The sequence below is a fragment of the Macrobrachium nipponense genome, chromosome 25, assembly GCF_015104395.2.
Source record: "Macrobrachium nipponense isolate FS-2020 chromosome 25, ASM1510439v2, whole genome shotgun sequence".
Taxonomy (NCBI): Eukaryota; Metazoa; Arthropoda; class Malacostraca; order Decapoda; family Palaemonidae; genus Macrobrachium; species Macrobrachium nipponense.
The window spans coordinates 64,012,727-64,028,337 of NC_087214.1; the positions used below are offsets into that span (position 1 = coordinate 64,012,727).

A 15,611-nucleotide genomic window follows, 5' to 3' on the forward strand; every position below is an offset into this window, starting at 1 on the left:
CAGGAAAGAAGACGAAGTTGTCCGTCACCTAAATCACCAAGGAGTCCGTGGGGAGAAGCTTTTCCGACGACTCCTTTGCAGGCCTTCGCTTCTTCCTGTCCCCCTCCATACAATTGTCCCTACTCGCGCCTCCGACCAGTTTTCATACCAAACATCACAGGGTCTCGGCCCGGGTGCATTCCAGCGCCCCCCCCCGGTCAACCGAGCACTTGAACAAAACATGTATGGGTCTTATCTCGGGGAAATAGATCTGAATTTTCCCGCACATTTTGCGCCCCTTCTGGTAACCCTCTGGGCAAAGTCTCCTTGGGGTATCTGGGGAGGCGCGGAAGATTCCGCATCATTAATGAATTTCAGCGTAATTAATATGAAAAGAGAGAAATACTGTACTTACAATCTTTTCAATACCAATTACAAACAAACCAAGAAAGCAAACGACCGAGCAGCGGGCAGGAGAGAGCGAACCGCACACGTTCCATCCTCTGTTGAGGCCGAAAGCAAAAGTGATTTGTTTTACCTCCCCAGTTCGCAGGCGCTGTTCTAAGCGCGGCCTGTCTGGACAAGGCAGTTAACTAACCGAACCCCCTTGTTCGCAAAGCTTTTACGACCTATCCAGCTGCCGCTAGTATCTTCCTCCTTTGTAAAAGGACCGAAGGTTTGTATGCCGTGTCTGGAACAAACCCGCCTGGTTGAAGAATACCGTTTTAAATCCAATCACGATGGCGCCTGCTATGGAGAGGCACTAAAACAACATCTCTCCGAGAACATCTCTGGGGGGCGAGATTTTCTTCGTTCTCTCTCTGCTGGCGTCCCCCATGAAATGAACGGAGAACTACTCCTGTTTCCTTAAGAATAGCAAGGAGAGGCGCTTCTATCTCTCAGAAGAACTCCCTATCAAGGAGAACATTCTTTTACGTTCCTACCTAAAGATCGACCTATCCTGGCTCCTTTCAGGAAGAGGGGCTTGCGCCCTTATTCGGGCGTCTAGACGAATGCGGGATCCTACATAAAGAATAGAAGCTCTTCTGGGTCGGAGTAAAGAAGATCGTTCTCTAAAGGGAGAGGCGTTCTAACAACTATCTTTTTGGGGTTGGGGAGTAGCGCCTTCCCAGGACGAGAAGAGACGCCTACCAGAAGTCCGAACGCCGACTTGAACGACCGTCTCTTAAGAGAGCTTCTTTAACTGGAATAGAGACGTTCCTTCCTGCGAGAAGGCTTCCTTGAGACAGCTAGCCTACTAACCGGATAAGAACTGGTTTCCTCCAGTCCTACCAAGAAAACTTCTTTGTAGGAGCACAAACAACGAATTCCTTCCGGAAGAAAAGAGGACGGGAGACTTCAATCGCTCTCCAGTTCTTCTGAAGCGGGCGAAATACTCCTGGAAAAAAAAAAAAAAAAGGCCTCTGGGCTGGAGTCTAATATTGCGTCTCCTGCAGGCGCCTTCCACAAGGCTCTCTTCAGAGGGCGCGACTTAGACACGGACCTCCATTACCGCGTCTCGTAGAAGTTAAGAAATCCGAGTTCGGAAAAAACACTTTCCTAAGGGAACGCTTTGTCTATCGCTGGTCCAAGGCATCCTGGGACGAGTCCTACAGGTTCCTTGCCGCAAGGGACCGCCTGGACCGTTGGGTGAATAACTCTACATCCCCCACCCCTTTGCGGCTTTCGACATTCCTCCTCCCGCCTTGGGTCTATGGGAGTCTGAAGAGGTCTAGGGCCTACGGGAGCCAATGCGGAGTCGGTCAGACGCCCCCGCCTCCACTACACTGGGGACACTGGGTTGGGACTGCACCTTCACTGCACACTTCACTCTTTTACCTTTGCCATTTCTCGTAAATTTGCCGTTTGGCAAATTACGGCATCGACGCTTTCCATTGTCAGCTTTCTTTCCATTTCCCGATCAGAACGAATCTACCGACTTTTCGCTGGGGGGGCGGGGGGGAAGGAGCTGAACCTGCGGTTGCAGTAGGGAGAAAACATACATTGGAAATCGAAAGATTGTCCTGATCCAAATAGCAGGTCGACCTACCTTCGCAACTTTTTAGCAGCTTTCCTAATTCTTAATCTTTCTTCCTCAACTTTATTTACATACGCAGTTCAAACCGTCTTCCATCGCACTTCAGTCAAACTCAAACGTTCGTCATCATGTGTTTACTAACTGGAGCAATTGTTTTCCCCATTTTTCCCTCCACAATTTAACACAAATAGTGTGGATGGTGTCCCACCGAAGCTTTTGGTTGGCAGTCTCAGCCTTACATCCTTCTTTCCGCATTCAAACACAACTCTAAAACTATTTTTCAGGCAACAACTCAAGCCATAATGGAAGAATCCTAAGCAAATCCAAATAACGGTCCAAATCAGCGTATACCAAAGCCAAAAAGAAAGAATACTTCACCAAAAACAATCCTTAGCAAAGCAAGCAGAATTCCGTGCAGGAGGAACTAACAACGATGTTGCTAGCACCGGCGACAGAGAAAATCTGTTCTGAAAACGGGAATGGTTCCTATTCCCTGCCCACCCGCAGCGGCGGGAGAGGGTGATCACCTGACCTACCTGTAGCGTGTGCCGCGAGTTTTGAATTCTGTCGAGACGTCAGAGACATAAGCTAAGTATATATCTGCTGGGGAAGTTGCATGTACAAAATAGGGTCCAGTTCCAACAAGCTATGTGTTAAGGAGGAACCTATCCTAACCACTGAAATGACTTTGAAGAATAATGAAACAGCAAGAAGCAGAATGCCACTTGATGAAAAAATGTGTCATAGAAGTGGTTTAAAAATTTTGCAGGCCTTCGAGTTACAATGAAAAATTTTTACTTTCCATCATTAAAAAGATTACCAGGCCAGGCCTTCAAATAAGAAAATTGAATAAACTTTGAAGACTTACGAAAAACTAACAAGGCTTAGAATAGTAAGACCAGTATCAGCAGATCACATACGTGTAGAGAGAGAGAGAGAGAGAGAGAGAGAGAGAGAGAGAGAGAGAGAGAGAGAGAGAGAGAGAGAGAGAGAGAGAATAAACAACGAAAAATCTTAAGTTTGATCAATGTTTTGATTTATGGAAAACCAAGCTACCAATGACTACAAGCTTTTAAAAAATGTGTGCGTGGTTTTTTAATTACACAAACTAAACAATATGAAAACATATCAACAATAACATATGCTTGAACATTACTGTTGCCCTCATAACATCTGGTCGTGGCACGTGTTATGTTGAAGAACCTGCTTTCACCTAAGCTGAGTCTGATGTATTGAAAAAACTCATTGAGCAACATCTGCTAGTCAAAAATAGCAAAAAAAAAAAAAAAAACACAAAAAACACCATCCTCCATTATGTTTGCAAATGACATGGTAGCAAGGAACCATTTAGCAAATACAAACACCAGCCTAGTACTACTTACAAACAAGTTACATTCTGGACAGAAGTTGGCACATGTTAAATAGTTTTTAAGGTGCTAGCATAGTTTTCATCTTTCTACACTAATCTGAGGTTAGAGTGATGAGTAAATTGGCATGAACTGATTCACTACAGTGAAGTATCCTCATCTACACTAGGAAGAATCACAGAACTATAAAGTTACTTCATAAAAATCATCAGTGCCTCATCTTTCTCTCTCTCATGGAAAAGTTTTTGGATAGTACTGAATACGTGGCAAGTCCGTAATGTTTTAAAAGTTTAAAAGTCAAAGGGAAGGAGAGACCAATCATTATCATGTCTCTGTTTCAGATAGTCTGAGTGATGTATACAGAAAGCAAAACAAAACTGCTTACAAAATGAATCTGATACAAAATGTAGCCTACATACCTGTTTTCCTTTGATCCCATACAGGCCAGCTTTGAAAGTGTTGACGTGGTGTGGGAATGTAAATCGCACGCAGTACATATTGTCGTACACAATGTAAGTGTTGCCGTCCCATGCACAAGCTATCACCTCATCCTTCCCATTCTGAGTGACATCCATTGCATGGACAGCAAATAACTGATGATCCACTTGCAGATTCCACTTGATTTTGCCATCATGCACCAGCATCAAGGTGCCATCTAAAGTAGCTACGGCAAACCCAACCGAAGGCTTTGGAGAGTGTTCCTGATGGTTGGATGACGATGCACCGTCACCCCCTTCCTCATCGGCACCAGTGGAGTGCTTTCTCTGGACATACCCAGAATGCAAATGGGACTTGACAAAACCAAAGCTACTGGGGAATTCCAGGTTATTTCCATCCTCCACAATGGCTTCAAATTTCCCACCTCCACTCCCTTCCCCATCAGAATTATATCTAAACCTATCTAGTCTTATGTTGCCTACAATCTGGGTCTCAATTTGGGGATTACGAAGTCGGGCCGAGCTTAACCCATGATAAAAGACAGACATTTTTGTTAGCACTTCCCATGGCACATTATCATCAAAGGGATCCTGATCACTATCCTCGTGAGTTCGTGCTTTAAGGGTGAAATAGGTACCCCCCGGCTGTGCTGCAAGAACAGAAGGGCTGCCATCACTGCATTCACTCAACGAAATATTTCCTATCTGGTCCACTAACTCCCATTTACTCTGACCAACTAGTTTCCCATTTAACTTTCCTCCAACTACATTTCCTATATTAATCCAACGGTATGTGCGCACAACACGGTCAGTTAACCCAACGACTACTTCTGCTAACCCGTCGCCATTAACATCCCCAACTAATATTTCTTTAACATTAGCAGGAATGTGCTGAACATGCACAGGCTGCAATTCTCCTTTATCCTGCAATGGATCACCCAGCTGCACATTGGCAAAATCATAAATGTAACAGATGCCACAGCCAGTGGTTGCAATTAACACATTATAACCAAAGTTAAAGATGTCCCCAACTGCCACAGCCGTTACCATCCCTAAATCTGTGAAGACGTGGACTGGCCTGGACTTTTCACCTTTGAAAATAGCTAAGACCCCCTTCACACTGCCTACAATGAGTTCATTTTGGCCATCATTGTCAACGTCACCAAGACAGATAGCATTCTTGCTGATATTACCTTCAAATTCAAATTCCATGTGATTAACAAATGACACCACCCTCATTTTGCCGACCTACACTATTAAAATTTCCAAAACTCTTAAATATCTAATCTAACCAAAGGTTAATCCTCAGAATCTAAGCATTCCTGTTCGTCTATCTCAGAGACACGACCTGCCACGCCCAGCAGATTGAGAGGTATGCGTTCATGGGGGAGTTCACTCTCGAGCCTTTTCCAGCGCTCCGGTGGCCAGACGATTCTCGATGCTTTTGCAGTGATCAGTCCCACAGCAACTGGGCCAAAGAAATTTGAATCAAGTGAATGACCTGTGTGGTCCCCTTCTACCCAGCAATGCCCTTCAGGCACTCTCACATACCTACTCTTGTAACCTAGCGTACGAATCAGATCTCCCTCCAAGGCAATGACGCGTTTTATAATTTTCTGACCAGGGTCTTTAGGCGAGATGAGTGACACCATGTCACCACGGTTGTAGCTGAATGAGCGAGAACTCCACCGACTCAAAAACACAAAGTCACTTTTCCCATTTTCAGGGTTCAAGGCTGGTTGCATAGAAATGCCTTCCACTTTGGCTACATACCCAAAACAGTCTACAAATGTGACACCAATGGGAATGCCTACTGCCACAGCCCGCAACATTAGGAAAACAGTCCCCAATGCCCAAAAACTTTGTGATAACAAGATGACTCACAAGTACTGCAGAAGCTTATCTAACCTGAAAGAGAAAGGAAAAAAGGACATGAGACCCTAGGTTTTTATTCATTCTTGTTGATACAACTGCACAAGATGCATAAATTGTTAAACTAGCCTAGTATGGTTATAATACATATGGGACAAAGACATAAGCTATAGTAGCTATATGACACACGATACAGGATTCCAGTGTGGTATTTCTAGTTAGGGGTTCCAACACTGACCCTAAAGCAAGACATGCCTAACTAATAAAGTTACCAATGGGGCCATAGGATAAGTTACATTAGTAGGATGTACTAGCCTATACACAACCTCAACTAAACTATCTTACACTTTCACTTAGACAATTATTCTTAAAATACCATACTCACGACTTACCTAGCCTAGGAGCGCTTACAGTTTAGTTGCCCACGGGTTTCGTCTGCTAGGAAATCAGCGGAGCAATACAAACAAGATGGCGGACGGTTTGTTTTGGCGCAAGGTTTGAAAACATGCGTATTGTCAGAAAACCCTAAAACCTATAAAAACGGTAATGGGGGACCCTTTTGGGAAGCGGGGTTTTTGGGTGGGGGGAGAACACACGAGTTTTGGTTAAAAGTTAATGAAAACGGTAAGGGGGGACCTATTGGGAAACCGGGGTTTATGGGTGGGGGGAGACACAGACGACGACAATGAACACGAAAAATCACGAAACCCTAGCAGACGAAACGCGTGGGCAAATAAACTGTAGGAGATCCCGTACCAACTAAAATGTAGGAGATCCCGTTCCCCGTTGTGTTATGCTAACCAAACGATGACAATGAACAAGAAAAACCACGAAACCCTAGCAGACAAAACCAGTGGCCAACTAAACTGATTGATTTATAGATTTTAGGCACACATGCCCGGCACTGGGGTAACTAAGGCCATTCAGCGCTGAGACGGAAATCAACAGTGGAAAGGTTCTGGTGTAACGGGAGGAAAACCTCACACATTACACTGTGAATCAATTGTTAGGAGAGGGTGGACAGTAAGATGGGAGAAAGCGAACGAGAATGGAGGTAGAACAGTAAAAGAAATGGAAGCAGTCGCTACTAGGGGCCGACAGGACTGCAAAGACTTTGAATAATGCCTACATTACACCGCATGAGGTGCACTGAGAGCGCTAAAGGAAAGTGCAATTTCCAAATACCTAAATGCCCACCGTGTCTCGATCACTTAGGGTAAAACATCACAGCAGGCCAAACAGGCCACCTACAATCAACGCTTGTCACCCTCCGAAAAAGTACATTATAACGCGTCCTGACACCGGAGATGGGCATCAGTCGCGACTTGTTGTTGGTGAGAAACGGAGCTAAAGACCTCTACTCTCCTTTAGAAGTAAGTATTTTCTCCAAAGTTAGAAATTAAGGCCAAATTTTAAGATTTAAACAGAGGGTAGTGAAAAGGGTGGCTACGGCAGTGGAAATCTCACCAAAAAGCTTTAGAAATTTTTACTTACAACTAAAAATGTTTCGAAGATTGACGCCATCTTGATGTTTACGGAGTCGCTTGTGTCAACAAACTTCCCATTTCCTGTGCTAAATCTGCACACCACTTGTACCCATAGACGCTGGGGCACTTTCATCACAACAATCGTAAACCAACCTCTTACCAGCACTTATTCAAGGGGACTACGGCATTCTTGTGGCGTTTTGCGCTCTTCAATTGTTTATCAGTGTTGTCAATTGGTATGTGTTTACCCTCCAAACTAGGTATAAGACTTACACAAAACCGGGGAAATAAGTGAAATTAGCGTATCTATTTGTATTATAAATACGTACATATTACAGCAATTTTATCATTACTGCATTACTATGACAACTAAAATTCATCGAAACAGTTTGTAAATGCATCGGCGTATGTGTGACGCTCCACTAGATTGGCAACGATGAGTCATTTTTCCTCACGTCGTCTGCTTGTAAGTATACATCCGAAACATTTGTAATTTTTGGGGGTTAATTTGGTTGCAAAAAAGGGATAATAGACATGAATTAAATAAACATTTTGAAGTAAAGTTAAACTAAATATTGAGTAAAAATGTTATTGTTATAATACAATTAAGTTTGTTCATACTTACCTGGCAGATATATATATATCTGTATTCTCCGAAGTCCGACAGAATTTCAAAACTCGCGGCACACGCAGTGGGCTGCCAGGTGGTAGTACCCATTCCCGCCGCTGGGAGGCGGATATCAGGAACCATTCCCATTTTCTATTCATATTTTATCAGTGCCACTGTCTCCTGAGGGGAGGTGGGTGGGCACTTAATTATATATAACTGCCAGGTAAGTATGAACAACTTAATTGTATTATAACAATAACATTTTTGTTCATGAAAAACTTACCTGGCAGATATATATATAGCTGAATCCCACCTTCGGATGGTGGGAAGAGACAGAATAGGATTTGTAGGAAACTTAAATTAAGTAGATGATATACACCTTGGTTCCTCACCTGTTAGCAAAGTAGACTCTGTGATTACTGTCACTTCAGCCTGCTTGTGCTTAATCAGAGTTGCCAGCCAGGTGGAGACCTGTAGGTGCTGGTGCGCTCTGGATGCCTCTGTCAACGGGACGTGACCTCAATGTGACAAGAGCATAGAGCCATACAAATGAGGGCAACGAAGCAACTGACCACCACCTGACCAACTATCCAAGACCCCCTGAACACTAAGCTAAGAGATGGGAGGTCTTCACCAAAGCCTCACCTCAACCAAAAACACAACAACTAAAAACTAACCTAAACCTAACTAAGGGATAGGGAGAGAGCTACCTTCAGCCCCCAAGACTGTGTCTGCAGAAACGTATGGCCCAAGAGAACACAGTCTCGTATATCGTTCTCACATCTCTCAAGTAGTGTGAGGCGAATACTGAATTGCTCCTCCAAAAAGGTGGCGTCAAGGATGTCCTTGATCGACATGTTCCTTTGGAAGGCAAGCGAGGTTGCGACAGCTCTGACCTCGTGAGCTTTCACTCGCAAGAGGCTCAAATCGATCTGTGTGGAAGACGAATGAGCCTCTTTAATGACGTCCCTCAAAAGAAAGGAACGCCAAGGCGTTCTTGGATAATGGTATATCGGGTCATTTAACCGAACACCAGAGATTATCTGAGGGACCTCGTACTTCTTTAGTCTTGTGGACATAAAACTTTAGAGCCCTGACAGGGCACAGGACTCTCTCAGGTTTCTTGGCCCACAAGGCTTGTCATACCCTTGATTTCAAAGCTCCTTGGCCAAGGGTTCGACGGGTTTTCATTCTTTGCTAAGAAAGTGGGACTCAAAGAGCAGACAGCATTGTCCCCTTTGAAGCCCACTCGCTTACAAATGGCCTGAATTTCGCTAACTCTCTTCGCCGTCGCCAGAGCAGTTAGAAAAGGAAAAGAGCCTTCTTCGTCAAGTTCCTAAGAGACGCTTCATGTAGAGGTTCGAAAGGACTCGACATTAACAGTCTAAGGACTAAATCCAAGTTTCCAAGAAGGAGGCCTCGCCTGAGGTATCTTGGATGTCTCAAAAGATCTCAGGAGATCGTGGAAGATCCCTGTTATCAGACAGGTCTAGTCCTCTGTGTCGGAAGACTGCCGACAGCATACTCTTATATCCCTTGATGGTCGGGACAGCCAGCTTCTGTACATTTCTTAAAAATAGCAGGAAATCGGCTATCTGGCTCACAGAGGTAGTGGAAGAGGAAATTCCCTCCTTTCTACACCATGCCCTGAAGGAAGCCCAATTCGGGACTGCGTGGTAAACAGCTCTCGAGGACGTTCTCCTAGCATTGGCGATCGCCTTTGCAGCTGCTTTAGAAAAACCTCTCGCGCTCCCTGGCCAACTTTTCGATAGTCTGAACGCAGTCAGACCCAGAGCGGAGAGGTTTCGGTGATATCTTGCGAAGTGGGGCTGTCTGAGTAGACCTTTCCTCCAGGGCAACGTCCTCGGAAAGTCTATGATGAAGGACATTACCTCCGTGAACCATTCCTTCGCGGGCCACATCGGGGCGATCAGGGTCAACCTCGTCCCCTCCGATGCCGCGAACTTCCTTACTACTTCCCCCATGATCTTGAATGGCGGGAAGGGCATACAAGTCCAGGTTCGTCCAGTCCCAGAGCCAGAGCGTCTATAGCGACTGCTCCCCCGGATCCAGCACAGGGGAGCAATAAAGAGGCAACCTCTTTGTTCTCGACGTCGCAAATAGGTCGACTAACGGACACCCCCACAGTCTCCAGAGCTCTCGACAGACGTCCCTGGTGCAACGTCCATTCCGTCGGCAGGAATCTGATCTTGTCGGCTGAGAAGGGTCTGCTCTGACGTTTCTGGACTCCTGCGATAAATCTCGTCAGGATCCTTATCCGTCTCGCATCTGCCCACAGCAGAATCTCCCTCGCTAAATAAAAAAGAGGACGGGAGTGTGTACCTCCCTGCTTCTTTAGGTACGCAAGGGCTGTGGTGTTGTCCGAGTTGACTTGGACTACTTTTCCCTGCAACCTTTTGTTGGAAGAACTGTAGCGCCAGAAAAAACCGCCGCTAGTTCCTTTACACTGATGTGCCAGGACACCTGTTCCCCCCTCCAGGTGCCTGACACTTCCTCCCCTCCCAGTGTTGCTCCCCATTCCCGACCCCACCGAGGCGTCGGAAAACAACACTAGGTTCTGGGCTCAGAAGCTTTAGGGACAACCCCTCTCGAAACTTCCGAGGATCTAACCACCATCTTAGATGGTTCTTCACCGATCTGGTGATGAGAAAAGGGTCGCATTCAGATCCTCTCTCTGACTCTCCATTCGTCTGCTAAAAAAAGAAAAAACTGGAGGTCTGAGGTGTAGTCTTCCCAGGGAAACAAACTTTTCCAGCGAGGAAATGGTCCTCAGCAGACTCATCCCACTCCCTCGCCGAGCAAGCTTCCTTCCCCAGGAAGGCCGAAACTCTCTAAGCCTTGCAGCTGTCGTTCCTGGGACGGAAACGCTCGAAAAGCCACTGAATCCATCTGAATCCCCAGATACACGATGGACTGTGTTGGGGTCAGATGCGACTTTTCGAGGTTGACCCAGAAGCTCCCAGGGCACCCCGACTTCGCCAAGGCCCCCCCCCCCCCCAACGTGAAGTGAAGGTCCTTCAGACACCTTTCTTCTGACGATGCTCTGATCAGCCAATCGTCGAGATACAGGGACACTCTTATTCCTGCAGAATGTAACCATCTCGCTACGTTTTTCATGAGCATGGTAAATACCATCGGAGCCGTGCTTAAACCGAAACAAAGAGCTCGGAATTGCCAAACTTTGTCCCTTAGCATAAACCTCAAAACTTTCTTGAAAAGAGGGTGGTTATAGGCACGTGAAAGTATGCGTCCTGTAGGTCCAAGGACACCAATCCAGTCGCCCTGTCCTTAAGGCTCCTAGAAACCGACTGAGGTGTTTCCATCTTGAATTTTTTCTTTTCTACGAAAAGATTCAGGCTGCTTACGTCCAAGACTGGACGCCACCCCCGACGACTGCTTTGGTACCAGGAAAAGTCTGTTGTAATATCCTGGTGACCCCAGGTCTAAGACCTGCTCCACCACTCTTTTCATGATCATTTGATCCAAAAGATCTAAAAGAACCTGATGTTTCTCCCCTTGATACGACGGGGAAAGATCTCTGGGAGTCGTAGAAAAGAGGAGGATGGGTCCACAAAGGGGATCTTGTACCCTGTTCCACTATCTTGAGGGACCACGCATCTGTATCTCTCTCTCCACGCCCCCGCAAAGAACTTTAGCCTGGCTCCGACCGGCATCTGAAGGACTTTCTTCTCACTTAGAGGATTTAGGTTTGAAGGAACCTCTTCCTCTTGCAAGTCCTCTCCCTCGAGGAGCACCCCGCTCTCGAGGGAGGAGCGCTACGAAAGGGTTTAACCTTCCTAGGAGGTCTCCAGAACGACGACGTGGTAGGGACTGCGGGACGTCTTGAAGACTGGGCCAAGAGTCCTGGGTAGCCTTCTCTTGTAGGCTCACTGCCAGGTCCCTTACCATAGCCTGGGGGTAAGAGATGGCTCGAAAGAGGTGCAAAGAGAAGCTCTGCTTTCTGCGATGCAGAAACAGACCTCGCTGTAAAATTGCAGAAAAGCGTTCTCTTCTTGAGGAAAGCAGTGCCGAAATGAGACACTAACTCTTCCGAACCATCCCTGACGGCCTTGTCCCCATGCATGACAACACATTGAACAGCTCCCCCAGACTCAAAGAATCAGGACTCCTAGATTGAAGATCCAGGACTCCTAGGCACCAGTCTAGGAAGTTAAAGACTTCCAGAGTCTTTAACAGACCTTTCATGTGATGGTCAATCTCCGTTGGTGTCCATGAAATCTAAGCGGACGATAAAAGGGATCTCTTCTGGGCGTCTACCAGACTAGCAAAGTCCCCTTGGGAAGACGGACGGGATCTTAACTCCTACTTCAGCTTTGGTCTCATACCAAATGCCGCCTTTCCCACTGAGTCTTGAAGGAGGGAAGGGCGAAAGTCGACTTGCCCTGATCCTTCCGACGTTCCATCCAATCCTGCAACTTCTTGAAGGCTCTCTTAGTGGACAAGGAAGTCTTCATCTCCACCACTTCCGAAACCTTGCACGACTTCGAAGACGAAAACTGAGAGGGTGGAGACTTAGGAGCTGCAGGCTGGAACTTCTCACCAAACGAAGAACGTAAAAGACGAACCAGCACCTTGTAGTCGGAAACCGACGAAACTGACGGCTGTTCTTCCTCCACTGAGTCCGCCGGACTACTAAGCTCTCCTTCCTCCCGAAGAGGCAAAGGAGATTGAACCTCTGGAGAGGGCGTGCGCCCAACGGGTCTAGCCTTCAACAAAGGCTTTCGAGGATGACTAATATCAGCCTCTTGAAAGCGACCCCTACCTTCTGTCGATCTTTAGAGCTCGAACCACGAAGAGCGTCCTGACCGCGCTGTCACGTCAAGAGAGGTTACTCTTAGTCTCCCTCGAGGAGCGTCCTTACGTTTCACGCTCAAGCGTCCAGCTTTCGACTTTCAAAGCGTCCTTCTGAGCGCTCTCGAAAGCCTTCCACAGGCAAAGCGTCAAGCAAAACATCCCGACGAGCGTCTTCAAAAGCGTCCTGCCGAGCGTCCTCAAAAGCGTCCTGTCGAGCGTCCTCAAAGGCGTCCTGACGTGCGGGCGGAGACAGAGACGAACGAGGAGACGGAGAAGGAGACTGCCTCGTCCTCTTGACAGGCAGTCTAGCGTCCTTCCTTCGTTTAGGCTCAACTGCTGCTGGGCGAGTCTTCCGAGCCATTAAGGCCGACAATTGGTCTTGAAGCGACGCAAGAATACTCCTCGTTGGTGAAGAACCGAGAGGAGGTGAAGGGCTGCGCCTGCGAGAAGACGAGGGGCGGGGGGACGCCTCCTTCCTTCTCACAGGTACAGCAACCTGCCTCTCCGAGGCGCGAGAGAAGCGCTTCTCAGCGTCGTCCTCGGACGACGTCCTACCTCTCTTCTGTGGAGGAAACGCGTCATACGACGCAGGCGAAGACCGCAACGAGAGCGGAGAGAGGGGACGTAAAGCGTCCTCCCTAGGAAAAGTCCTTTTCAACGGACGCGAGTCTCTCCGAGCGCTCCACCCCTTGCGCGGGGAGGGCGCCTCGGAGGACGAAAAACAGTCCTTAAGGATGCGAGCCTGAGCACGCTCCTTGGCAGCCTGGGAAGTAGCAACAGGTCCTGCGAAGGGACGCCAGATCGGTGGGGAGCCCCCGTAACCCTCTTGCGGCTTTCGACATGCCACTCCCTGAGTTCTGGGAGTCCGACAGAGGTCTAGACCTAGAGGCATTATGGGGCCGATCTGACGCCCCCTCCACAACACTAGGGGCACGATCACACACTTTACTCGAGCCGTTTTCAAGGGCCAACACTTTGGACTCTAGAGTGCGTAATGACTCTAGAATCAGAGAAAGGGCATTACCTTCTCCAGACACAGAACTAGGGCCCTCAGGCAACAACACAGGATTAGGTGAAGCAAATTCTACTGGTGTTAAAATAGGAGAAATGTTACTTCCCTTACCTTTCGTAGAACCGCTCTTGGAGAAATAAGACCTCCTTGATCCTATCGCGCTCCAACTTACGCCAATAGGATTCATACACCTTCCATTCATCCTTAGTCAAACTTTTGCATTCAATGCAACGATCAACCAGCAAACAAACATGCCCCCTACACCCCATACATACTGTGTGGGGGTCTACCGATGATTTCGGTAGCCTCACCTTGCAATCACTTCTCACACACACTCTGAAGCTCACTGAACTTGATCCCGACATCACGTTCATAGAAAAGCCAATCCAAAATCCAAAAACAGTCCACTATCGCGTATGCCAATCCAACAATCCAGAGTCAAAACCAAAAGTCAATCCAGATACTTATAAGAACGGAGTCAAATCCAAAATCCTGGGCGGAGGTCTGTAAACAGGTGTTTACCGACCGGCGACAGAAAAAATATGAATAGAAAATGGGAATGGTTCCTGATATCCGCCTCCCAGCGGCGTGAATGGGTACTAGCCACCTGGCCGCCCACTGCGTGTGCCGCGAGTTTTGAAATTCTGTCGGACTTCGGAGAATACAGCTATATATATATCTGCCAGGTAAGTTTCATGAACAAATAAACAATTAAGGGAATAAAGCTTTGCATCTCATAATCAGTGTTGTCGTCTGCTGCTCGTAACTGTGTTTGCGGAGTGAGTGCTTAGGAACCAGGAACCACAGCGTGGTTCAAGTGCACTGTGGAGTGAATTAAGACCAAAATGTGTATAATTACAATCAAATAAGCACTGTGGAGTTTCAGTTGTGATGGCAGTAAGGATAAAAACCACCGATTACAAGGTAAGAATGAATTCAGTTCCAACCATAACCCCGGGAATAACAAGTTTCATACTGTCACTAATACTATAGGCAACAAAATGTTGTTTTATTGTGCTGATTACAACTGCAATCTTGAGTAAGATCAATAAACGTTACATATATACGCTAACATTGTTCAAAAGGAATGAGTGCTGGGAAGGGCTGGGGAAAGATGGTGGCCGTCACTGATGAGAACCTTCCATGCAAAACGTAGCCGCCATATTGGATTTCAAAACTGCCTTGAAAACATATTTTACGAAGAGCTCACATGCTTATTTTAGTTCGTATGGGGCTTTCATATACCTACCTATCACATTATGTTGACGAAACTTCAGTCTTTTAAATGGTATGCTTAGAGTTGCAATTGTATTGTTTCACCAATTAAATATCGAGTGAATAAGACCCGTCCACCGTGATGAGGGTTGGCCTGCCGTGGTGTTCTACCCTAGCTATAGGGTGTGTGGGTTAGGTAAGCAATTTCGGTGTCATCAGGCTACGATGGACTCGCTTTAGAAAGGTTGGTTTTAGCCGTAAAATACATAAAATGTAGTTTATTGTCGTTTAAGGTTAATTTATGCCAATTTACGTTCGTTGGGGGTAGATGTCGGCCCGCCCACTAGTAGCAAATAGCTAGAAGTTACCGTCTCCTATCACCCATCCTCAGGGTGACTCAAAATCACTCTTTTTCTCCTCTTATCTCACCTTGAAATCTCTGCCGCGCCCTTAATAAAAGGTCATCCAGGTCCTGCGATGCTTTCCCAAGGGCGTCTCCCAACGACGCCGCATCAGTCATAGTGAAATAACGAAAGATTTATGGAAAACTTTGAAGATTTTCGAGCAAAACAACAAGAAGGTCCTGGAGCCCAGCGCTTCTTCTTCTATCACTCGGCAACAGAGACATTGGGTTTGTCCTTGGATTGCCAAAAGTTTTGTTTTATCTTTGTGTTTATCTTTCTTTTATCTCTCCTTCTTTGAGGTTGCCACTTCTGTTAGATGGACAAAGTAATGGTCTAACAGAATGATATTTAGGA

General features: G+C 46.6%; 2 protein-coding genes across 6 annotated transcripts in view; both read right to left on the reverse strand.

The window, feature by feature from the left end:
- LOC135199462 (KICSTOR complex protein ITFG2-like) overlaps positions 1–5,060 on the reverse strand; it is a 31,873-nt gene extending 26,813 nt beyond the window's left edge. The window contains exon 1 of the mRNA XM_064227536.1: positions 3,804–5,060. Coding sequence (XP_064083606.1) covers positions 3,804–5,060 — 1,257 coding nt within the window. The remainder of the gene's footprint in view (positions 1–3,803) is intronic.
- Positions 1–15,487, reverse strand: part of LOC135199463 (mitochondrial inner membrane protease subunit 2-like) — a 61,264-nt gene extending 45,777 nt beyond the window's left edge. For 2 of the 5 annotated variants that reach the window (XM_064227538.1, XM_064227537.1), the window contains exon 1: positions 15,283–15,486. In XM_064227538.1, coding sequence (XP_064083608.1) covers positions 15,283–15,373 — 91 coding nt within the window. In that variant the 5' untranslated portion in view covers positions 15,374–15,486. Of the gene's footprint in view, positions 1–5,119; positions 5,730–14,887; positions 15,172–15,282 lie in introns of those variants that run through there. The other 3 variants (XM_064227539.1, XM_064227540.1, XM_064227542.1) reach the window with 3 other exon arrangements.
- Positions 15,488–15,611: the final 124 nt, after the last annotated feature.